General features: G+C 46.8%; 1 protein-coding gene across 2 annotated transcripts in view; it reads right to left on the reverse strand.

Moving 5' to 3' along the window:
* Positions 1 to 6,541: 6,541 nt before the first annotated feature.
* rassf3 (Ras association domain family member 3) overlaps positions 6,542 to 25,930 on the reverse strand; it is a 213,967-nt gene continuing 194,578 nt past the window's right edge. For both annotated transcript variants that reach the window (XM_043709949.1, XM_043709950.1), the window contains 3 exons: positions 15,869 to 16,139; positions 12,756 to 12,871; positions 6,542 to 11,128 (listed from right to left, as the gene is read on the reverse strand). In XM_043709949.1, coding sequence (XP_043565884.1) covers positions 10,979 to 11,128; positions 12,756 to 12,871; positions 15,869 to 16,139 — 537 coding nt within the window. In that variant the 3' untranslated portion in view covers positions 6,542 to 10,978. The remainder of the gene's footprint in view (positions 11,129 to 12,755; positions 12,872 to 15,868; positions 16,140 to 25,930) is intronic.

Genomic DNA, 25,930 nt, shown 5'->3' on the forward strand with positions numbered 1-25,930 from the left:
CAGCTTATCTATGTCTCTCTGTAACCTACAACATTCTTCATCACTATCCACAACTCCACCGACCTTAGTGTCATCTGCAAATTTACTAACCCACCCTTCTACGCCCTCATCCAGGTCGTTTATAAAAATGACAAACAGCAGTGGACCCAACACTGACCCTTGCAGTACACCAGTAGTAACTCCAGGATGAACATTTCCCATCAACCACCACCCTCTGTCCTCTTTCAGCAAGCCAATTACTGATCCATACTGCTATATCTCCCACAATCCCATTCCTCCGCATTTTGTACAATAGCCTACTGTGGGGAACCTTATCGAACGTCTTGCTGAAATCCATATACAGCACATCAACCGGTTTACTCTCATCTACCTGTTTGGTCACCTTCACAAAGAACTTCATTCACTGGTTCACTGTATCATTCACTGGTTCTCTTCAACAGTGGAAGCTATAGAAACATTAAATATAGGATGGGGTATTTTGATGCTTTGACACTGGATTTGTGTTTAAAAGCAACATTCTAACTTTACCACACGAGCGTTGTTCCCCACCTAGTGACGGCATTGCCGACATGTGCAGGGTGCTGATTGGTTGATTCTGGCTGCGGTGTTGCCATGGTGAAACGATGTATCCCTCAAACTCCCTCAGGCAATGCCTCCCAATCCCATTAACACACTTGCCCAATGCTTTCTCCGATGTAGCTTCCCAGCCAAGGACAACTCGGTCAATTTGCTTCTTGTGTTCGCCACTCTAGAGCAACCGTGCCTTTGGTCAGCTCGACTCCAAGGCCTGGATACTACCCGCAACCTCACTCCAACACTCCCTCCTCATTTAGGAACCTCCTGAACCCCACCTCTTCAGCGAAGGCTTTGGTCACAGTTCCCAATATCTCATCATTTAGCTTCACATCCATCATTGTTAAAAGTAAATGGCAGTCGTGCAGTGGTAATGTCGCTGGTCTGGTAATCCAGAGACTTTGGGAATGTTGGTTTGACTCACACCCTGGTAGTGGGTGCCATTCAATTTTTTTAAAAAATTGAACTGGAAGCTAGTCTCAGCCATAATGCCACCAAAGTGTCACCAATAGTCATAAACACCAGACAAAAGTGAGGACTGCAGATGCTGGAAACCAGAGTTTAGATCAGAGTGGTGCTGGAAAAGCGCAGCAGGTCAGGCAGCATCCGAGGAGCAGGAAACATCAATGTTTCGGGCAAAAGCCCTTCATCAGGAATAGAGGCAGGGAGCCTCAGGGGTGGAGAGATAAATGGGAGGGGGTGGGTAAGGTGGGGGGAGGGGAATTGAGGAAACTGGTGAAGTCAACACCCCCCCACCCAAAAAAAGCCAAAGAACTGCAGGTGCTGGAAATCTGAAATGAAAACAGAAATTGCTGGAGAAACTCAGCAAGTCTGGTAGCATCTGTGGAGAGAGAAACAGAGTTAATGTTTTGGTTCCAGTGATCTTTCTTTGGAGCTGATTTTTGCTGGGACAAGATTGGCATTTATGGGGTCGGGGGTGGAGAAATAAAGGACATTTAGGGATGGGACTGGAAAGAGAGAGAGAGAGAGAACAACAGTAGGACAGGCAATGGAATGGGTAGAGGTCAGCCTGGGAGAATGAAGAGTTACTAGAGGGGACTATTAGTAACTGACAATGGGGTGGTATGGGGTAGCAGCCTATATGATGACAGGGATGAGAGTGTGGTGCTGGAAGAGCACAGCCGGTCAGGCAGCATCCGAGGAGCAGGAAAATTCACATTTCGGGCAAAAGCCTCATTCCTGATGAAGGGCTTTTCCTCAAAATGTCAATTCTCCTGCCCCTCGGATGCTGGCCGACCTGCTGCGCTTTTCCAGCAACACACTCTCTATCCTGATCTCCAGCATCTGCAGACCTCACTGTCTCCTATGTGATGACAGGGCCTGATGTGTGGGAGTTGGGGTAAGGACATGGCAGAAGGTGCTGAGGCCCGGAAATTATTGAACTCGGTGTTGAGTCAGAAGGTTGCAGGGATCCTCAAGCAGAAGATGAGGTGCTGTTCTTTCGACCTTGTGCTGAGCTTCACTGGAGCACTGTAGCAAGCCCGAGACAGAGATGTTAGCCAGGGAACAGGGTGGGGTGTTGATGTGGCAGGTGACCAGAAGCTCAGGGTCATTTTTTACAGCCCAAATCTTAGCTCAAAGTCCACAGGCAACAAAATCTCCTGGAAGGGTAAAACTGAATACGTCCAGGCCAGCTTAGTCTTCCCTGGGTTGAAAAACAACAGCAGTGGGCAGCGAGTTGGGGGGTGTGGGAGTGGTGCGTGGTGCATGGTGGTTCAGTGGGTGGGTGGCACAGTGGCTCAGTGGTTAGCACTGCTGCCTCACAGCACCAGGGACCTGGGTTCAATTCCCACCTCAGGCAACTGTCTGTGTGGAGTTTGCACATTCTCCCAGTGTCTGCGTGGGTTTCCTCCGGGTGCTCCGGTTTCCTCCCACTATCCAAAGATGTACAGGTCAGATGAATTGGCCACGCTAAATTGCCCGTAGTGTTCAGGGATGTGTAGGTTAGGTGTATTAACCAGGGGTAAATGTAGGATAATAGGGTAGGAGGAATGGGTCTAGATGGGTTGGTCTTCAGAGGGTTGGTGTGGAAATGTTGGGCTGAATGGCCTGTTTCCACACTGTAGGGGATTCTATGATTGTTTGACTGTGATTGGGCAGGGCAGGCTCAAAGGACCAAATGATCTGCTCTTGATCCCAGTTGATGAAATGATACGACTGAGCACTCGGCCTGTGATCCATCATCCTGGCGTTACTCCATCCAACTGGCTCCCAGTGAAAGATGAATGAACATTGAACTATTTCAATTGACCTTTGTGTAACTGGAACCAAAGTGCAGTTACGCTCCCCCTTCCCCAACTCAGACTTAAACGCCCACTGGCTGTGCATGATCAGGCACCCACGGCAAGGGATAAATTCAAAACACTGTTGATTTGAAACAAACACAGAGAATGAACAGGAGAAGCAAGGCTGATGTGAGAAAAAGCATTATTTTTCTCTCAACACCGTTAGTAGTTATGGGATGGAATTCACTGCCTGGAGGTGTTCGAGGGGATGGTTATTTGGACAGAGAGAGTATGTAGGGATAGGGGGTAAAGACTGGACACTGACACTGGTGGAGGCTGAGTAGCCTGTTTCCAAATCAGAACAACTCTGAGATTGCTGCAGAGACTCAGCAAGTTATAGAGATGTACAGGCTCTTCGGTCCAACTCATCCAGATATCATAGAGAATCCTTACAGTGTGGAAACAGGCCATTTTGGTTGAACAAGTTACACCAACCCTCCAAAGAGTATCCCACCCAGACCCATTCCCCTACCCTATTACTCTACATTTCCCCTGCCTAATGCCCCAAACCTACATATCCCTGACCACTATGGGCAATTTAGCATGGCTAATCCACCCTAACCTGCACATCTTTGGATTGTGGGAGGAAACCAGAGCACCCAGAGGGGACCCATTCACACCCGGGGAGAATGTGCAAACTCCACACAGACAGTTGCCCGAGGCTGGAATCAAACACAGGCCCCTGGTGCTGTGAGGTAGCAGTGCTAACGACTGAGCCACCGTGCTGCCCTATCCTAACCCAATCAGATGGATATTGCAGGCAATTCTGGTCTCTTTCCTATCGGAAAGATGTTGTGAAACTTGAAAGGGTTCAGAAAAGATTTACAAGGATGTTGCCAGGGTTGGAGGATTTGAGCTATAGGGAGAGGCTGAACAGGCTGGGGCTGTTTTCCCTGGAGCGTCGGATGCTGAGGGGTGACCTTAAAGAGGTTTATAAAATCATGAGGGGCATGGATAGGGTAAATAGACAAAATCTTTTCCCTGGGGTTGGGGAGTCCAGAACTAGAGGGCATAGGTTTAGGGTGAGAGGGGAAAGATATAAAAGAGGCCTAAGGGGCAACTTTTCACGCAGAGGGTGGTACATGTATGGAATGAGCTGCCAGAGGAAGTGAATAGGAAGGATTTGGAGGGATACGGTCCGGGTGCTGGCAGGTGGAACGAGATTGGGTTGGGATATCTGGTTGGCATGGACGTGTTGGACCGAAGGATCTGTTTCTGTGCTGGACATCTCTATGACTCTACTTTCAAGGAACTGTGAACCTGCACTCCAAGGTCTCTGTTCAGCAAACTCCCCAGGACCTTACCATTATGGCTGCATCAATGGAGAGAACCAGAATTAATGCTCTTCCAAATTGCTTTTCTTCAGGCCTTCCAGTGAGGAGGCTGCAATGTTCAGACATAAGTCAGCCATACTAGGAATCTGACTGGAAATTCATCCTCTGTCAGCACAATTTAGCAAAGGGAACCACTCACTCTTCACAGGTTGTTGGGCCTGTCATACACCCATGTACCAGCAGAGGGAGTCCACAGGTCAGACATAACAATGAAGGATCCATTCATAAGTAGTGCAACATTCTAAACATTTCCGGCTGGAAATAGATGTGTTTCAGTCCAGAGACTGAAGATGGGTCACTGGACTCAAAGCCAACTCTGCTTTTCTCTTCATGGATTCTAGGAGAAAGTGAGGACTGCAGATGCTGGAGATCAAAGAGAGTGTGGTGCTGGAAAAGCACAGCCAGTCAGGCAGCATCCAAGGAGCTGAAGAGGTGATGTTTTGAGCTTCATGAAGGGCTTATGCTCGAAACATCGACTCTCCTGCCACTCGGATGCTGCCTGACCTGCTGTGCTTTTCCAGCCCCACACTCTTTGACTCTTCACGGATTCTGCCCGACCTGCTGAGTTCCTCCAGCAATGTCTGCTCTTTCTTTGGCTTGTCCAAGACCACTATAGATAGGAGGTGATTATAAACCTGACAACAGAGCCAGCTAAATGGTTAACCAATGAGAAGATATACAATTGTAAACTCAGATGGGTAATTGTGCTAATCGCATCTTTATTAAAATACGCAATGACAGTTTACAAAGGCCATGTTTAACACTCAATATTTTAAAAGGAAACAGAAAAAAACCTCCCTAAAAAAATAAATCTGCACTCGCATCAGTATAAATACAATAACAAAAACTTTCAGTCCTATACATTGTCTAGCGTTTGTGCTTCTCCACATGCATATCCATGATTAAAAGTTCACGTTCGTTTTTGAACCCTTAGGGATTTCAACAATTTGCATTCTGTTTTTCATGATGTGGTGCGGCTTGGCTATTTCATCGACAGCACCAGCAGCACAGCGACCAGTGTCTGATCACACTGGGAGGAGCAACTTTACAATTAAATACCGTCGCCAAATCCCAAATTTATCACATTAACCCCACCCCCAACCCCGTTTAACAGCACACACACAGAACTTATTGCCCAACTCCCATTTGGGCAAGTCCAGCAGTTGCTGAATATTTCTTGTTAATACAGTGGTTTGCAACTCGTTCAAGTAAGGGTTAAAAAGAAGCATTCACAGTAAAAGAACACAAAACCAACTCTGGTGTCTTGCTCAATTAATCATTCAGTTCACAGCAAGAGTATAGAGGTCCTGTTTAAAAAATAAGACTTTTGTACAGTGTCTAGTTTGACAATAAAACTTAAAATAAACATCATTTCGACTCAGAAGTGGAACTCTGGTATATAAACGTTTCTCCTCTTCTTTTTGCAGAATACCATGTAGTGGTAAACAATGAAAGCAGACCGCTGAATTAAAATGTCAAGTTTCAATTTGGTTTACCAAGATTATGCAAGCTAAATCCCTGATGTGCTAAAGTGCCCTAGTTTCGACTTTGGTATCAGCTACTGCAAAAATTAGACTCACTGAGCAATAGTCACCAGCCTCCTGGTCACTCCAGAGTCAGTAGTTGTACAAGGTTTGATGAACGCCCTGCGGTTCCACTTCCAGCCCAATGTAGGCACCCCACCCCAGCCCCAAGTAGGATAAACCCAGTGGGCAAACCTTCAGCCCTCACCTTGGGTTTTCTAAATGGATGCACGAAGCAGTTATTCAATGACAGGTCAGTCTGCCGTAACACACGTTTCGTCAGCGTCAATTGGCTATAACACAATTGATGAATTGTGGATGTTGTTCAGATTAACGCAAACTTTCCACTGGACGGGTATGGCGATTCTCTGATAGCGATCTTCTATGGCGTGATTTCCTATAGCAGTTTTCCCTTGCACAAGGTCATGGGGAACACAACTGTCGCATTACGGCAGAACAGCCATTTGGACAAGTCTCCAAATTCATCCTTCTTCCACTCTGTCAAATCTCACACACTGCAATTAAGGGCAATCAGACACCCCTCACATCCCCAGATTAGATTAGATTAAATTCCATACAGTGTGGATACAGGCCCTTCGGCCCAACCAGTCCACACCAACCCTCCGAAGAGTAACCCACCCAGACCCATTTTCCCTCTGACTAAAGCATCTACCACTACGGGCAATTTAGCATGGCCAATTCACCTGACCTGCACATCTTTGGACCGTGGGAGGAAACTAGAGCACCCGGAGGAAACCCACGCAGACACGGGGAGAATGTGCAAACTCCACACAGACAGTCGCCCGAGGCTGGAATCGAACCCGGGTCCCTGGTGCTGTGAGGCAGCAGTGCTAACCACTGAGCCATCATGCTGCCCCTAACTCGTGATGCAATGCAATTCACTGAAAAAGATACATACAGTAATTACACATTAAAATACACACTCTGAGCTGAGCCATGCCCTCTCGTCATTCACCAATCAACATTCCCAAAGGCGAAATACATCATGCACTGTCACACACTTGATACAAACAGAAAGAATTTGCATTTACATGGCACCTGCCACAGCACCCTCCCTCTAGGATCTCCCAAAGCACATTATGGCCAATGGCGTACTTATGGTTGTATTGGATCTTAACAGAATCCCAGAACAGGGAACGTACTCTCGGAGTCAGCTGTAGTGAAATCGTAAAAGTCACTCACAAAACACAGATATGATATTTGCCACACCAAGGGAGTTTAACTCTCAAACCCTGGGTGAAAGAACTCATTAGTTTCCTGCTTCAACAAACATTGAATTTGTTATTTACAAACTTTAACCAAGTGCAACAACAGGCCACATTTTTGTCGAGTCATTTTCTGGGTGAGCAGTTTAAAATCACTGCAGCCTATTACACTCCACTGTCTGAACATGATCTTCAACAGCTGGAAAAATTCAGTCAAAACTCCCGACAGCTCACTGCATGACTTGGAATCCATATTGGAAAAAGGAATATCCAGGCACTGAAGAAGGGGCAAAACCAATTCTACAGCTAACACCAGCACCAAGAGGTTTTGACGATCAGAAAATCCTGAACTGGATGAGTGCCAGTAAGGGACGTCCTAAAAAGCAATCTGTTAAATTTGTGAAAGTCTTTGATCGAGTAAATGTAGAGATAATGTCGGGGGATGCACAAAGTGCAGCTCTACAATTTAAAAGGATTCAAGAGAAACTGGTTCATCCAATGTGGCAAAACCATGACCTTGTAGTCGTTCAGTATCATTGAGATGTGTAGCAAAAATGCAGTTAACAAAGGGCTCAGTTAAAGCAGAAAAGGGGAAAGAGACAGGAGGACACATTAATGAAGAAAGGTGAACGCAGACCATGTGGAGTTTAATTCCAGCGTAGACTTAATAGCCTGAAGTGCTCTGTAAACACAATGTAACTCCATCTGAAGATTTATGGAAGGTGGGGGTGTTGGGGGGAGGGGAACCATGTAATTAAAGGGTATCTCGATTACTTAAGGCACTCTTCCAGATGATTGAACCCTGTCACTGTCTCTTGCACACACACAGTCACCAACTGAGTCATGTTTAAAGATTGCTGTAATGTTCTGCCCCTCTTAAACAGCGTGCAGCAGGTATACCTGAAGGCACAAACAGTTTGGGAGATACTGAGGCGAGATTGTGAAAGGTTCAAGACCCAAGAGGGCTACTCAAACACAGCAATGATCTAAGGGAATGGCAGAGCAGATTTGAGAGGCTGTCCCCTATTAGAACTGGTAAATTCACCATTCAGTCATTTCAACAAAAACACTGTCAACCAATATTGCACACTTGCCCTCCCCTTGGCTGGGAACACTGTATGACTGACTAGAGAGCTGTAGTTACAAATATTTACCCCATAGGGAGAAATTTAAGAATATTTCACCTGGATCTTTGGTTTAATTGGAGATGTGAGATCGCTGGAGGCTCTTAGCTCACAAAATGTCACTCACAAGTACAACACAGCCTCACTTAAAGGATGACTTCTTTACGGATAATAGAAAAGGTGAAAGAACTAGTGAGCAAACTGTTCACACCCACGTTATGTATCTTCCTCCAGCATTTCATTTTCTCAATCTTGGTGTTTCTAACAACCTTCACCCAATCAGAATTACTCCAAGTGTACTGTGGGTCGTCAGATGGCATTCAAGTTGAACCCAATGCAAATATTGGGAAAAGTTCACAGAAACATTCACTTATAAAGCAAAACTCTAGTTGTGTTTGCAAAGCTGAGGGTCACATTTCCTGCTGGGATTAGTGCACTGATGATCATTATCTTGTTCAGAGGCAGGGAATCTGAGGAGAATCGTAAAAGTCACTCACAAAACACAGACATGATATTTGCCACACCGAGAGAGTTTAACTCCCAAACCCGCAGTAGTCATATTTCAATGAGTGAGCGATTAATCAATGGAATGCACTCGCTGGGAGATGTTGAAAGGATTAGTATCATTTCAATTGACACAAATTTCTTTGGTTTTGTCTAGTATGGAAGCAATCTGAGGGTTACAAGTGGAGAAGGATAACTGATTTTAAAGCTCTTCAACACCAAATTCTTGATTATTTTGAACTCATTATTTTAATCAACACAGCTCTGGAGCAGGGGGGACTCGAACCTGGACCTCCTGGCTCAGAGGCAGGTTTACTCTCTGCCTAAGGGTTTCCTGGGGTTGGGTGATTGAACTGTCTGCAGTGACGAGCAAATAACCCCATTATCCGTCTATCTTGTGGTTAACAGAATGATAGAGAATAAAATGAACAAGGTGATCTACTTCAATCTGACAGTCAATATTCCTACCACCTGCACTCAGATAAACAACATTAAACGTGCACTCTTCAGACCTATTGCCTGTGAATTAAGCTCTCTTTTCTTGTGCGTGGTTCTCGAGAACTCCCTGCTGAACATCAATTGTCCGAAGGACACGGGAAGGGAGTATTTTGTTCAGTTAGTCGAATGCCGGGTAACATAGTTTAGCCGAATCTTGCCAGATAATCCGACATTCGGATAATCGAATGCTGGCTAATCAAGGTGCCTCTGTATACAGGTGTAACTCGGTGCTGGAACACAATGGGTGACAGATTAGCAACTCAGCCTTTCAGTAAAGTAACCATGTGACAGTTCCACTATCCTCCTTGTAGTCATGGCCAAAACACTGAGCCTTATCTCCAAGGGCCTACTGCAGACAAACGATAACTCCCGAGGTCAGCCAAATGGCACATTATTCTGGGAGCTTTTGTACTTCAAAACATCCACACACATAATGACAGGAAGATGGAAATGACTAAATTCCTCATTTTCAGCCAACTACTTTCAGATCTGGCCAATGTTGTACATATCGCTGAAATCTCCCTTACTCCACGTACTCTGTGTTCCTCCAATTCTGGCCTTTACTCTGTGCCCTTCAATTCAGCCAGCTTGGCCCCCAAATATTCCCTCTCCCCTTCCCCAACACTCGCTCGCGCTCTCTTCCTTAAGCCTGCCTCTTTGACCAAGAATTTGGTCAGCTGTCTTTTATCGCCTTCTCCTCTGGCTCAGTGACAAACGTTTGGTCTGAGAATGCTGCTGCAAAGCACCTGAGGCCGTTCGGAAGGTGCTATGTAAATGCAAACTGCTCAGTTATTCACTAAACGTCAGCACAGGTTTGACCTGGGCATTTGCCTGCCCCTCACTTGGTAGTGTATCCCTGAAGAGGGCGTTCATAACTCTCAATGGGAGCAGGTCACAGAAGTGCAATGCTACAAACAGCCCTGGAGTTGTTACTGCTGTTGTAAGTGTGCGACAATGTCAGTATTAATTCATGCACTAAGGGTGGGTGTGGTTGGCACCATGCAGGCCTTGGCCTGGTGTGACCAATGCACCCAGGATTACCAAAACAAATACTTGTTCAGCTTTATACAAGAATATAGCACTCTAAGATCAAGCTGCCATGTCACTAAAATCTCATTACTTTCTTCAAACCCAATCTTGTTTCCTCTCAGGTTCCGGTATCTGATTTTGTAATAAATCCATTTCCATCCCTCCTCATTAGCACATCCTGAACATCCTTCAATCCACTTCCATAGCACCACTTCTCCATCACGACATCCTTTCACTCATATCCGACATGCTACATCATTGGTCCCTTGTCACTCAAAATGTTTTTTTTGATTATTCCTGTTCTTTCAATCCACGCTGTCCCACTAAGTACCAATTCCCGTCTTGGACCAATGGCCCAGATGTAAAATTTCAAACTTCAAAGAATTTCTATTCCACGTCTTGGCGAGTGGTTTGAAAGGGACTTTGGACAGTTTTCAGGCTGAACGCTGTCACCTGGTACCTCTTCATCACTCACAGGGGCAGGGTATTGAAACCACTGCCGGGGACGTTAGAAAGATTTTGCCCGTTGTACAGCCACACGTTAAAAGCAGCACTGTAAATGCTTTGTACGCAAAATGCCACACTAGGGCTTCTAACCGTTACAACCTTTCTTCTGGAGACTACAGGCCATCGGCCAATTTATAAATAATCTGATTGTCCAGTAAACACGTTGTTTGTGTAAGCAGAGGTACATAAAGCAGAGGCAGCCTGGTTCTCTGTCAATGGAACCAATGGTTTTAGGTTTCTGTGCAAAGCTCTTGTCTTCAGATTTGAAGGCCACTCCTGTTGGTCATACGTGCAGGTTTGAAGCATGCCCTGGTAGTTCTGAGTGTGCCTCCCAGGCTACTGCCCTCGGCTGGGTTAACCCGGTTTTCCAGTTGCTCTCAGGGCTTCCTCGAGCTTGGCTCTGTACTCTCCATAGCGTCTCTTCAAGTGCCGGAACTGATCTTCTTCCTCCTTGGCCAATATCCGCAGGAAGTTCTGCAGCTCCGGGAGACTGAACTCTTCCCACTGAAGAGCAAGGAACAAGGTTAAAGGCAAAAGGTCAACATCTGTCCAAAGAAGCCAAGGCAAAATAACAGCACGGTGGCTCAGTGGTTAGCACTGCTGCCTGACAGCGCCAGGGTCCCGAGTTCGATTCATGCCTCAGACAACTGTCTGTGTGGAGTTTGCACACTCTCCCCGTGTCTGCGTGGGTTTCCTCCAGGTAGTCCGGTTTCCCCCCCACAGTCCAGGTGGACTGCCTGTGCTGAATTGCCCCATGGTGTTCAGAGCTGTGTGGATTAGGTACATGTAGAGCAATGGGGTGGGGGAATGGGTCTGGATGGGTTACTCTTCGGACGGTCAATGTGGACAATGTAGAACCGAAGGGCCTGTTTCCACACTGTAGGGGTTCTATGAAAACAGAACTTAAAAACTCAATTAAAGCACGGGGAGAACCGAATTGATTAGTATTCCTGATGTACAGAGGTCACCCAAACTGAGGTGGCTTTTCTCCCCTTTATTCATTCACAGGATGAGGATGTCATTGGCAAGGCCAGCATTTATTGGCCATCCCTAATTGGCCAGAGGGCAGTTGAGAATCAAACACATTGCTGTGTGTCTGGAGTCACATATAGGTCAGACCAGGTAAGGATGGCCGTTTCCCTCCCGAAAGGACATTAGTGAACCAGATGAATTTTTCCCTGTCAATCGACAATGGATTCATAGTCACCATTAGACTCTTCAGTTCAGATATTTACTTAATTCACATTCCACCGTCTGGCATAGGCTGGATTTGAACCCAGATCCCCAGAGCATTACCTGGTTCTCTGGATTAACAGGGGCTAGTGATAATCCCACTAGACCATCACCTCCCCCTTATGTTAATGTGTAGGAGCTACGCACTCCCAAAACCCAAACAAATCTTGGGCGGCACCGATGATAACTACTTCCCGAAAGTAATGAGAATAGAGACAGGACAGGCCAGGCCATCCATAGAAACAGGGAGACTAGGAGCAGGAGTAGGCCATTTGGCCCATCAAGCCTACACCGCCATACATGGTGGATCCTCTATCTCAATGCCACATTCTTGATGCCTTTAAAATCTAAACATGCATCTATCTCTTTCATGCTTGAATCTCTCTGCGTATGAACTAGACAGGCTGGTTCTGATTTGGGGAATGGCCCAGTTTTACTGAAGGATTATACTTCAAGCAAATTTCCCTTCACCTCTTCTGATTAGAATCAGAGAATCTCTACAGTGCAGAAAGAGCCCATCGTGTCTGCACCGACCCTCTGAATATACCAGGAGCTTCACCTTTCCCATGGCTAATTTAGCTTCCCCACACATCCCTGGACACTGCAGACAATTTAGCATGGCCAATCCACCTGACCTGCACATCTTTGGACTGTGGGAAGAAACTGGAGCAAACCCACGCAGACACTGGGAGAATGTGCAAACTCCACACACAGTCGCCCGAGGGTGGAATCGAACCCAGGCTCCGTGGCACTGTGAGGCACAGTGCTAACCACTGAGCCACCATGCCTCCCAAAGCAAAGTATCGGATTTCACTGGAGTGTTCAGGTAGATAGATAAAGAACATAGAAGGTGCAGAAAGGAACAGCGACCCCAAGAGACAGTGAATGGATCACTTACCAGCACTTCCCCAGTCTCGTGCTCACGGAGAACAAAACTCAAAGCCTCAGCGCCGGGTCCCCCGAGCAGACGGAGGTAAAGAGGATGTTCGCCGTTCAGCAGTTTGCTTGTGTGGACTGCAAACACAAAGACCCAAACAAGATGAGATGGTCAGATGAGCAAATGGTGTTGTAAACCCATGGCTTTCAAACTCTTTCACCCGTAGACCTTACGGGAGGGCGAAAGCACCCGAACCACACGACTAACCACTAACCACCACCATCCCCGGATGGCCCACTGACAGGAGCCACCTCACCCACTTCCATTCCCACTCAGAACAACAGAGATTGGCCAGGCATGTGCAGGGAAGATTTGCCCCCTGTCTGGGGAGTCTGTTGCTGGGGACGCAACTTTAAAAATGAAGAGAATGCCTCTTAAGTATAAAATCAGAATTTATTTTACTCTGAGGGTTATGAACCTTGGGAATTCCCCAACACGGAAGCTCACTAGTTGGGTACGTTCGAGGTAGAAATGGATAAATTTCTGATTGCCGACAACACACAGGGATGGGCTGGGTCAATGGCATTGAAGTGTTCCATCAGCCATGATCACATTGAATGGGGAGGTAGGCTTGATGGAGCGAATGGCCTACTCCTGTTCCTGTGTGAATGAAAAGAATGGTGCTTCTTGCAATGAGACCACAGTAAGGACCCATAGAATCTGTGCCGTACAGAATCAGGGCATTTGGCCCATCAAGTCCCGCGCTAACCCTTCAAAGAGCATCCCATCCTATCCCTGTATCTCCCATGGTTAATTGAACCTACATATCTTTGGGAGGAAGCCCACGCAGACACGGGGAGAATGTACAAATTCCACACAGACAGCGACCGGAGGCTGGGATCGAACCCAAGTCCCTGCAGTAAATGTCACAGCAGCATGGCAGTAATCTTCCTGGGTTCTGGAATCCTTGGGAGGACTGCAAACCTCCAATGGTATATCTGGAGCAATTCCAGCATTAGGATCGGTGAGCAGGGGGAAGGGTAAAGAATGTGTCATCCAGTGACTCAAGGCAATGTAGGGCAAGGCAATGTAGGAACTCATTGAGCGGAGCAAGAAGTCCCTCGATTCTTATATAGATCGAAACCAAGGAGGTCACTGAGCGCAGGCTGGTAGGGGAATGGAATTTGATGTGGGTGGGATTGCCCCCTCACATGAAGGGACCTGGACCTAGGCAGGGAGAGGGCTGGGGTGGGGGTGCAGAAACATCTTCAGCAGGTCTGGCAGCATCTGTGGAGAGAAATATAATTCGCGTTCTGAGTTTGGTATGACTCTTCCTTCATATATTCTGAAGCATACCAGACTCAAAATGTTAACTCTGCTTCTCTCTCCACAGATGTTGCCAGACCTACCGAGTTTCTCCAGTATTCTTGGTGCGTGTGTCAGATTTGCAGCATACACAGTCTTTTGCTTTCAGCTATGTGGATTGAACTGGTTAACATTTACCGAAGCCAGACATTACCAAGACCAATGGTTCAGTGGGTGCATGCATCTGTTTATCTGTTGTGTGTGTGTGTCTGTTTTGTGCTTGGGTGTGTGCGCACACGTGTTTTGTGTTTGTGTGCGTGTGTGTGTGTGCGCATGTCTGAGGGAGAGAGAGTATGTGCATGTCTGTCTGTGCTGTTAGTGTCTGTATGTATGTATTTGTTCTGCGTGTGTATCCCCACCTGTTTTGCATACGTGTCTGCCTGTCCTGTGCATGTGTGTTCCCGTCTGTTATGTATATGTCTATCTCTTCTTTTGCGCTTGTTGTTCTGCATGTGTGTCTGCCTGTTGAGCACACATGTGCATGCATGTGCGGTGTGTGTATTTGTGCATATGCGTGTTCATGTGTATGCATGCATTTGGTGCGTGTGTGTGTGTGTGTAGGTAGTGGTCTGTGGAAGGGAGTGTGTGGAGATAATATCAATCACACCACAAAAGCTACATTTGAGTTCCTGGGGAGTTTGAAGGAACACCTTTAGACTGGGGTAAATGTGTTTGTACACGGGTAAGAGGCCAAGCTGATGGAGGTTGGGACAAAGAGACGAGGAAGGCCATGAAGACAGTGTTAATCCAGCTTTAAGAAAACGATTTCAAAGGGAACAACTTATGAAACAGGCCTGTCCTGGTCATAGCCCAGAGGGAGCATATTTTCCTTAAAGAGAATAATAACAGCACTGCTTCGGACAAAATGTCACTATGCCCGGTATTCAAGAAGAAGAAAGATTACGTAACTTGGCCCTGAGTAGATCTTTTATTCATCAAATGTACTACCTGTAGGCTTTTATAAAAAAAACTTACAATACTGCATCATATTTGAGGCTAAAATAAATAAAAGTTACAAAAGCAAGAATCTAGCATTCCTTTAGATAAATCAGTTAGTGTGTACAAAATGAGTAATTCAGCCAATTTGGTCTAATCAAGTTGAGCTAGAATTATGTTTATTTCCTTCCTGACAATTATGTTTTGTGCAGGAGATGGAGGAGGAGAAACAATGGGACTGAACATTCCGTACAGCAATCGGCTCGAAGGAATAAATCCCAGAGCGTTACTGAGGGAGTGCCACAATGTCGGGGCTGTTGTCTCTGTGGTGTGATTTCTGGAGATCTGCCAACTCCCTCAGGTGACAGTAGAGATCCCACAACAAGCCGGGCTTGAAGGAGAGACTGGGAGTGGTCCCGCACCATATTTAATCCTCAACCGAGACGTAGAAACCAGTTTACCCGATAATACTAAAGATGCTGGTCAAAGCTGCAACATGCTGGAGAAACTTGATCGGATCAGGCAGCATCTGGGACAGAGAAATGCTTGGTAACCCACCAATAAATTGAGAATAATAAATAATAATAACAAATTGAGGGTAAGTAAATGAACAATAAATGGAGAATCTCCAACACTTCCTGGTTTTACGATGAGCTACCCTGGTCATTATCCCGCTGCTAACTGGGGGGAGTGTGCCGTAGTGAATTACAATGGTGGATGATGCGCCCAAAGAAGGTGGCGAAAGGCGCTACGCAAATGCACCGTACGTTGCTGCTTCCCTTGCCGCCTTTGGGAAGGAGGTTAGTGAGGTGTTCCACCTGGTGCACGTTTACCTTGGCCGTCCTTGCGGGACTGGTGAAAGAGTGCAAACTTTGCAGGGTTATCAGCAACCATGAACTTCTTCAGCAAAGCCTCGATGACTTCCTTCACAGTGTGGGTGCTGCTGATGTGCAGGATGTTGGTGGTGCCCTTGGGCATGTAGAAGGCAGTCTCGTTGTTGTTGTTGTACAAGCGGCCTCCTTGCGTCACCATGGAGCGTACGGTGATAGGCCTGCGCAGGTCCATCTCAACTTTAATAAAGCCAGTGTACACGTTGTCTGGGTTCTAGGGAGGGGAAGAATACGGAAGTTGGAAAATGGAACGTGACTCCGCGGTTTCGGTAGGAGAGAGGGGTAAGGATCCCTCAGAGCGCTGTGAGGAGCGTAAAACAAAGATCAGGAACAAAAATACAAACTGTTAAAGAAACTCAGCAGGTCTGGCAGCATCTGTGGAGAGAGAAAACAGAGTTAATGTTTCCAGTCCGATGATGCTTCTGCAGAATTATCAGTTTTGTGATTTCTGGTGATAGAAACATAGAAAATAGGTGCAGGAGGAGGTCATTCGACCCTTCGAGCCTGTGCCATCATTTAATATGATAATGCAATCTCAGTCTCCCACTCCCGCTTTCTCGCTGTGACCCTTGGTCCCTTTAACCTCAAGGGCCATGTCCAGCTCCGTTCTGAATGTATCTAATGATCTGGCCCCAACAGCTTCCTGTGGGAGAGAATTCTCTGAGTGAAGAAATTCTTCCTCATCACAGTCCTGAAAGCTTTACCCCTTATTCTTCGACTGTGACCCCTTGTTCTGGACTTCCCCAACATCGGGACCATTCTTCCCAAATCCAGCCTGCCCAGACCCATCAGGATTTCATATGTTTCTACGGAATCCTCCCTCAGCTAAATTCCAGCGAGTCCAAGCCCAATCGATCCAGTCTTTCCTCATACGTCTGTCCTGCCATCCCGGGAACCAGTCTGGTGAACCTTCACTGGACTCCCTCAATCGCAAGAATATCCTTCCTCAATTAAGAGACTAAAACTGCACACAATACTCAAGGTGTGGCCTCACCAAGGCCCTGTAAAACTGCAGCAAGGCATCCCTACTCCTATATGGAATGATATAATGATACAACACAGGAACAGGCCAGGTGGGTTTAATGGTTTGTACTGCACACCAGCCTCTTTCTCAGCTCAGTTCATCTGGACACCATCTCTTCCTTTCCACACTCTCATACATGGCTGGCCTGGGGCTCAGTTTGCAATATGAAGTGACATCAACAGCATGGCTTCAATTCCTGCACTGGCTGACACAGTCCTGGCTCTTGTCTGAGTTGTGGTGACCCTCAGGTTAAACTCTAATGAGTGACAATGATCAGTTTACTTAACTGGACTGCCCCGTCTATGTTCCTTATGTCCTTCACCCTGTCTATTCTACACAGCAGCAAGTTCCACATTCAGAGCACACTCTAGAAAGGCCGGATAGGCTGAGACCTTTCTCACTAGAGGTTGCGACATGACCTTATAGAAGCTTATAATATAATGAGGTATAGAATAGAGTTAGTGGTAGTTGTCTTTTCCCTAGGATGGGGGATTTCAGACAGGAGGGACACATTTTTAAGGTGAGAGGAGGGAGATTTAAAAAAGACATGAGAGGCAAGGGGGTGGGTTGAATGTGGAATGAACTTCCTGAGGTGGTGTTGGATGTGGTACAATGACAACATTCAATAGCTATTTGGAAATTACATGAATAGGAAAGGGTTGGGGGGATATGGGCCGGGAGCAGGCAGGTGGAACCACTTAGTTTGGAATGATGTTCGACATGGACTGGTTGGACCAAAAGATCTGTTTCAGTGCTGTATGACTCTGACCAGGTGAAGAATTTCTCCCGAGTCCCTTATTGGATTTATTAGTGACTGTGTTACAGATACCTGATGAAGAAGCAGTGCTCTGAAAGCCAGTGCTTCCAAATAAACCTGTTGGACTATAACCTGGTGTTGTGTGATTTTTACCTTTGTCCATCCCAGTCCATCACCAGCTCCTCTACATCTCGTGTTACATTTGTCACCTTTAGGTTTAGAATTTTCTCCACGGGAGGAAATCCCCCCCCCCCCCACCCCAATCCTGAGTCATAAGAACTTAGCTGGGTCACCTGCTGAGCCGATTATTTTCCGCAGAGTCACAGCCCGTTGAGTCTGCCCTCAGGGCTACAGCCTCACAGCTCTGTCGTCACATACAAAACTACTACAGTCAGAGAGCCACCGCACAGAAACAGACCCTTTGGTCAAACATGTCCATGCCGACCTGATATCCTAACCTAATTACATTAGATTACTTACAGTGTGGAAACAGGCCCTTCGGTCCAACAAGTCCACACCAACCCGCCCCCACCCAGACCCATTCCCCTACATTTACCCCTGCACCTAACACTATGGGCAATTTAGCATGGCCAATTCACCTAACCTGCAAATCTTTGGACTGTGGGAGGAAACCGGAGCAGCCGGAGGAAACCCACGCAGACATGGGGAGAATGTGCAAACTCCACACAGTCGCCTGAGGCTGGAATTGAACCCAGGTCTCTGGCGCTGTGAGGCAGCAGTGCTAACCACTGCATCACCATGCTGCCTAATCTAGTCCTATTTGCCAGCACTTGGTCCATATCCCCCTAAACCCTTCCTATTGTTATACCCATCCAGATGCCTGTTTAATGTTATAATTGTACCAGCCTCCACCACTTCCTCTGGCAGTTCATTCCATACAGACACTACCCTCCGTGTGAAAAAGTTGCCCCTTAGGTCCTTTTTTAAGCCTTTCCCCTCTCACCTTAAACCTATGCCCTCTAGTTTTGGAGTCCCCTACTTTGAGACAAATCCCTTGTCTATTTACCCTAACCATGCCCCTCATAATTTTGTAAACCTCAATAAAGGTCACCCCTCAGCCTCCGACACTCTAGGGAAAAACAGCCCCAGCCTATTCAGCCTCTCCTTATAGCTCAAACCCTCCAACCCTGGCAACATCCTTGGAAATCTTGAGTTTTTGTGTCTTTTCTTCTCCCAAAAAGGGGGAACTCAGCACCAGGATGGGCCTTCCCCCAGAAAGTTACAATTTCACAAGCCATTGTACATGGAGAGCTCCTGGTTTTCAAGCAAATCAGAATGAGAAACGGGGTGTAGAGTATCAGACTCAATGTCAATAATCTGCGGCAGAGTGCAAGAGACCGTAAATCTGACAGGGTAGCAGTAACCCCCACCTCTCTAACTGAATAACCTTCCAACACTCATCCAGGCATGGCATTGCAATGCACCTGTTATAGACAGCATCCTCCACGCAAGAGAATTAGCTTCATACAGTCATAGAGATTTACAGCATGGAAACAGATCCTTTGGTCCATCTCATTCATGCCGACCAGATATCCTGAATCAATTTACGATGTAGAGGTGCCGGTGTTGAACTGGGGTGGAAAGGAGAAGAATGAGATACGAGATATTAGACTAGAAAGGATCGAGGTTAGTAAGGAAGAGATGCTATCAATTGTAGAAGGAGTGAAAGTAGACAAGTCCCCTGGGCCGGATGGGACCTATTCGAGGATTCTCTGGGATGCTAGGGAGGAGATACCAGAGCCTTTGGCTTTGATCTTTAAGTCTTCATTGTCTACAGGTTTGGTACCAGAGGACTGGAGGATTGCAAACGTTGTGCCCTTGTTCATGAAGGGCAGTAGAGATGACCCAGGTAATTATAGACCAGTGAGCCTTACTTCTGTTGTAGGAAAGGTTTTGGAAAGGATTATAAGAGATAAGATTTATAATCCATCTAGCAAGCAACAATTTGATTTCAGATAGTCAACATGGTTTCATCAAGGGCAGTCGTGTCTCACAAACCTCATTGAGATTTTTGAGAAGGTGACTAAGCATGTAGATGAGGGTAGGGCAGTTGATGTGGTATACATGGACTTCAGTAAAGCCTTTGATAAGGTGCCACATGGTAGGCTGATGGAGAAAATGCAGAGGCATGGGATTGAGGGTGATTTAGCAGTTTGGATTAGAAACTGACTTTCTGAAAGAAGGCAGCGAGTAGTGGTTGATGGAAAATATTGAGTTCTGGCTGCCCCATTACAGGAAGCATTGGAAAAGGTGCAGAGGAGATTTACCAGGATGTTGCCTGGTCTGGAGAGACGGTCTTATGAGGAAAGGCTAAGAGACTTGGGTCTGTTCTCATTGGTAAGAAGAAGGCTAAGAGGGGATTTGATAGAGACATACAATTAGATAGGGTCGACAGTGAAAGTCTTTTTCTTAGGATGGTGACGTCAGCTTGTGATAGATTTAACACAGATGTCAGAGGCAGGTTCTTTTCTCACAGAGTGCCCTGCCTGCCATATTAGGAAGATTTAAACAATCCTTAGATAAGCACATGGATGATGTTGGGATAGTGTAGGGGGATGAGCTGAGAATAGTTCACAGGTTGGCGCAATATTGAGGGCCGAAGGGCCTGTTCTGCGCTGTATTGCTCTATGTTTTATGTTCTATAACAGGTAGCAGGTTTGAAACAGAGATGAAGAGAAATTACTTCTCTCAAAGGGTCATGAATTGATAGGGGCACAGTGGCTCAGTGGTTAGCACTGCTGCCTCACAGCGCCAGGAACCCAGTTTCAATTCCAGCCTTGGGCAACTGTCTGGGTGGAGTTTGCACATTCTCCCCATGCCTGCGTGGGTTTCCTTCGGGTGTCCAGTCCCCCCCACACACACACAGTCCAAAGATATGCAGATTAGGTAAATTGGTCAAGCTAAATTGCCCTTAGTGTCCAGGTTAGCTGATTTAGCCCTGGGAAATGCAGAGTTACAGCGGTAGGGTGAGATGCTCTTCAGAGAGTTGGTGTGGACTTGTTGGGCCGAATGGCCTGTCTCCACACTGTAGGGATTCTATGAATCTGAGGAATTCACTACCCCAGAGTGCAGTGGAGGCTAGAACACAGAATAAATGTAAGGAGGCAGTACACAAGCTTTTAATTAGTCATGGGTTGAAGGGTCATGAAGAGTGGGCAGAAAAGTAGAACGGAGGCCAAACGGAACCCAGCCATGATGGTATTAAACAGCAGAGCAGGCTCAACAGCTACATCTCAGTCCCTCTTGAAAACATCCAACAGTTTTGTCCTCAATCGCTTTCTGCAGCAGAGACGTTAATGCTCTTCCATTCATTAAATTATTTTGGAAAATAAAGAGGAACGTGCAAAGGATAAAAACAACTTCAGCAAAAAATAAGTTGGATTCTATACTGTGCATCACTTCAACAAAAGCCAGAACTATAACCAACAGGTAAATCTGAGAAGAGTCCATTCTGTTTTGAACATGTTATTTAAACATTGTCTCCTTCACTTTCCGATTGCTCAGTGATTGGTTATTCCATCATTAGCCTGTCAGTAGCTGACTGAAGCAAAGTCCAATGTATTGCATTATTAATTCCCAGCTGAAAACTAATGCCTAACCAAAGACAAAATAAGGCTTCTCTGTCCTTGAACAGAGTTTGCTGATGAATCTAACCAAAAAGATGTTGCGATCTTCAAGTCGACTCCAACTTTGGCATGCACTGTGTGTGTGTGAGTGAGAGACAGAATATGTGTGAGAAAGTGTGTGAGAGTGTGTGTGAGAGAGTGTGAGACAGAGCATGTATGAGAGAGTGCGTGTGTGTGTGAGAGAGTGTGTATTTGTGAGAGTGTGAGAGAGTGTGTGTGAGAGAGAGAGAGAGAGTGTGAGTGAGTGTGTGTGTGTGTGTTGATGGGTCAGAGCTGAAAATATTTCACTTGTTAAACATCAGAGGTCACTGTTGGAAAGTAACAGTGTAAGGAATTTCCAACCGTCCAAACCAGAACAAAGATTAAAATCAAGAAGTGCTGTTAAAGCCAAATACATAAATAACTGGTCACATTTTAACTGTGAATGATAGAAGACCAATTTTCATGCATTTCCAGCCCAGTTTAATTGCACAATGGAAACACTTTGCCATGTAACTGTGGGATACCTTCAGTGTTCACTGGAGGGAGCTCCCACATTTGCATTTTGCAACCATTCTGCGTGGGAGCAGCAGTTCAATGCTGTCAGTGTTTTAAGTATTTTGCTGAAAGGTTTCAACAATGCCTGCTTTCTGCCGTCACCCCACCACCACATTCCGGTAACGCATGTTTTTATCATCTCCCCACACTTTCTAAACTTGTTATACACAGTGTTCCACTCGTGACACCTCCTTTAACAGCCCGAGGTCCATATGGTGCATGAAAGACCTTCAAAAGAAGTCTGGGTGCTGGTGATCTGAAACAAACACAGAAATTGCTGGAGAAACTCAGCAGGTCTAGCAGCATCTGTGGAGAGAAAGCAGAGTTAATCTTGCGAGTTAATTCTGCTTTCCTCCCACAGATGCTGCCAGACCCGCTGGGTTTCTGTTTTCGTTCAAGACTTCCAGCAGTGTGTAAGGATTTTTATTTTTGGTAAATCTAGAGTTTAGCGCAGCCTTCTGCCTTCCTCCTCTGAACCCCTTCCCCTGTCAACTCCTCAGTGGGGATGAACCTAGCTCTTTTGAATTTACTGGGAGAAAGTGAGGACTGCAGATGTTGGAGATCAGAGTCCTACCTTTCCATCTTCCTTCCCACCTAGCCACTCCACCCTCCTTTCTGACTTATCACCATCACCCCCCATGTCATCTACCTATTGCATTCCAGCTACCTTTCCCCCAGCCCCACCCCCCTCCCATTTATCTCTAAGCCCCCCCCATAGGCCACCAGCCCCATTCCTGATGAAGAGCTAATGATCAAAATGTCGACTCTCCTGCTCCTCGGCTGTGCTTTTCCAGCACCACACCTTTTGACTCTTTCTTTTACACAAAGCCACCAACGACTTACCACACCACCAACGAACAAACACTGCCCACCAGGGGCAAAGCAGGGAGCAAAATCAAAACGGGGGAAATAATACACAGCAGCGCCCGTGGTGACCAGCTCTCTCTCTCTCAAAAGGTTCGAGGATGGTGTGGACACTGTGTGCTTCCTCTCCCAGGACACCCATGCACTGACGTAGCAGCAGAAGACAGACAGGCAGTCAGGAGTTACTATCACCTCCACAGCCCACTGCCTGATTGCTAGTTACTACAGCCAAGCCCAGGAGTAGTCCTCTGTCGTGCCTAAGTATCCAAGCCCAGGAGTAGCCCTCTGTCCTGCCTGGTTATCCAAGCTCAGGAGTAGCCCTCTGTCTTGCCTGAGTATCCAATCCCAGGAGTAGCCCTCTGTCTTGCCTGGGTTACCAAGCCCTGGAGTAGCCCTCTGTCGTGCCTGAGTATCCAAGCCCTGGAGTAGCCCTCTGTCCTGCCTGGCTATCCAAGCCCAGAAGTAGCCCTCTGTCCTGCCTGGTTATCCAAGCTCAGGAGTAGCCCTCTGTCGTGCCGGAGTATCCAAGCCCAGAAGTAGCCCTCTGTCCTGCCTGAGTATCCAAGCCTAGGAGTAGCCCTCTGTCCTGCCTGAGTATCCAAGCCCAGAAGTAGCCCTCAGTCCTGCCTGGGTATCCAATCCCAGGTGTAGCCCTCTGTCTTGCCTGAGTATCCAATCCCAGGAGTAGCCCTCTGTCCTGCCTGGGTATCCAAGCCCTGGAGTAGCCCTCTGTCCTGCCTGGGTATCCAAGCCCAGGAGTAGCCCTCTGTCTTGCCTGGGTATCCAATCCCAGGAGTAGCCCTCTGTCCTGCCTGGGTATCCAATCCCAGGAGTAGCCCTCTGTCCTGCCTGAGTATCCAATCCCAGAAGAAGCCCTCTTTCCTGCCTGAGTATCCAATCCCAGGAGAAGCCCTCCGTCCTGCCTGGGTATTCAAGCCCAGGAGTAGCCCGCTGTCTTGCCTGCGTTTCCATGCTGAGGAGCGTGGAGTTGGGATGCCAGCAAAACAGAACCCCAAACTGACAATGCAACTACCCACAACCAACGTACTCGACGGTGCCACAAAACAGACAGTTGGCCTGAGGAGGCTGTAATCCACCTTCAATAAAATCTATCTTCTTCAAGAAAGTTACATGCACCTCTCTCCATCCCAGGTCCCCGATGGACGAGTCCTTTTCTATTTATTATCTGGTTTCCTCCCACATTCCAAAGATGGCAGGTTTGATGAATTGGCCGTGTTAAATTGCCCATAGTGTGCAGGGGTGTGTAGGTTACGTGCATGAGTCAGGGGTAAATGTACAGTAATAAGGTTGGGTTTCACTTCAGAGGGTCGGTGTGGACTTGTTGGGCCGAAGGGCCTGTTTCCACAGTGTAAGTAATCTATATCTGTACCTTAAACCACCACCCGCTCACTGGATCAAGACGCACTGCGGACAGTCTGACAAAAGGGAGAGGGTAAGAAGAGACTGAGGGAACTGAGCTAAAATGGAGTTGAAGGGAAGACATAATGCAATCCAGCCCTCAATGGTGCCGACCTCTCATGAAAGGCTCTGAGGGTTTCTTCTTTTCGATTACTACTTTCTTTTCCTCACCACCAAATCAACCATACTTTTTTTTTCATTTATTAACAGCCACAAGTAAATCCCCTGTGTTTCCCAATTGATTCTTTTACATGCAAAGCCCATTAAGGTCAATGCAGACCGCCAAAGGTGAGGGAGAGAGGGAGGGCAAGGAGGTGGGCTGGGGAGAGGGCTAACTCAAAACTGAGCTGGACAGAAGGCAGGCTCTTCAGTACAGAGTCCAATGGGGCATTAACTGCTCTCAGTCAAATCTGGAGAAGTTCGGGTTGACCCTACATTTCTAACACTCATACTTCCCATCTCCAAATCCCAAATATGCAATTCCGGTCACAACTCCCTCCCATCCTACAATCCCAATCCAGATGCTTCCATCACCTTGTCTCACTGGAGTTTGGGCAGTGATCTGACTAAAACCAATAACATTCTCAGGGAATTTGACAGGGTAGGTGCAGCAAAGGTTAAATCTCGTTATTTCAGAATTTAATGAGTATTGGAGAGTTTAATTTTTGCCTTTGTGCTTCTATCTTTCTGTCTCCCATTATTTACTCATGTGATGTAATCATTGCTAATGAACCCCAGTTATCTTGGAACTGAGTGCCTTGCAGTTTGGAGTTAAGTGCATTGCTGTTGGTTTGGAGTCACATGTAAGCCAGACCAGGTAAGAAAGGCAGAGTTCCTTTCCTTAAGGACACTAATAAACCAGATGAGCTTTCATGACAATTGAGGATATCAATTAAATTTAAATTCCATTTTGTCATGGTATGATTTGAACCCATGTACGTCAAAGAGTGTGGTGCTGGAAAAGCACAGCCGGCCAGGCAGCATCCGAGGAGCAGGAGCTCTCCATCAGGAAGGGCTTATGCCCGAAACATCGACTCTCCTGCTCCTCGGATGCTGCATGGTCTGCTGTGCTTTCCCAGCACCACACTCTTCAATTCTGATCTGCAGCATCTGCAGCCCTCACTTTCTCCTAGTTGATTGAACCGATGTAGCCCAAGTAGTAACCTCTGTGACTCTGATCAAAATCTAATTTCTTGCAGCTCTTGCTTTGTACTTCCTGATTTAGACTCTTGAGTGTCTCAGTGTGGATCCCTCACACAGGGTACCCTTCGTTGTTCAGTATTTCCCAGGAGCTGAAAAACTATGCCATGTTCTTCGTGACCTGCAACACATTATCAATGAGGATGAACACCTCACCAAGACCTTCCCCACACCCCCACTACTTGCCTTTAAACAACCGCCAAACCTCAAACAGATCATTGTTCGTAGCAAACTGCCCGGCTCTCAGGACAACTCCATACAGCCCTGTCACGGTGGACGCTGCAAGACGTGTCAGATTGTGGACATAGATACCACTATTACGCGTGGGAACACCTCCCACCTTGTACATGGCAGGTACTCATGTGACTCAGCCAACGTTGTCTATCTTATACGTTGCAGGCAAGGATGTCTGGAGGCATGGTACATTGGGGAAACCGAGCAAAGGCGACGACAATGGATGAATGGGCACCGCACAACAATCAACAGACAGGAGGGTTCCCTCCCAGTTGGGGAACACTTCAGTGGTCAGGACATTCAGCCTCGGACCTTCAGGTGAC

The sequence above is a fragment of the Chiloscyllium plagiosum genome, chromosome 19 (genome assembly GCF_004010195.1).
Source record: "Chiloscyllium plagiosum isolate BGI_BamShark_2017 chromosome 19, ASM401019v2, whole genome shotgun sequence".
Taxonomy (NCBI): Eukaryota; Metazoa; Chordata; class Chondrichthyes; order Orectolobiformes; family Hemiscylliidae; genus Chiloscyllium; species Chiloscyllium plagiosum.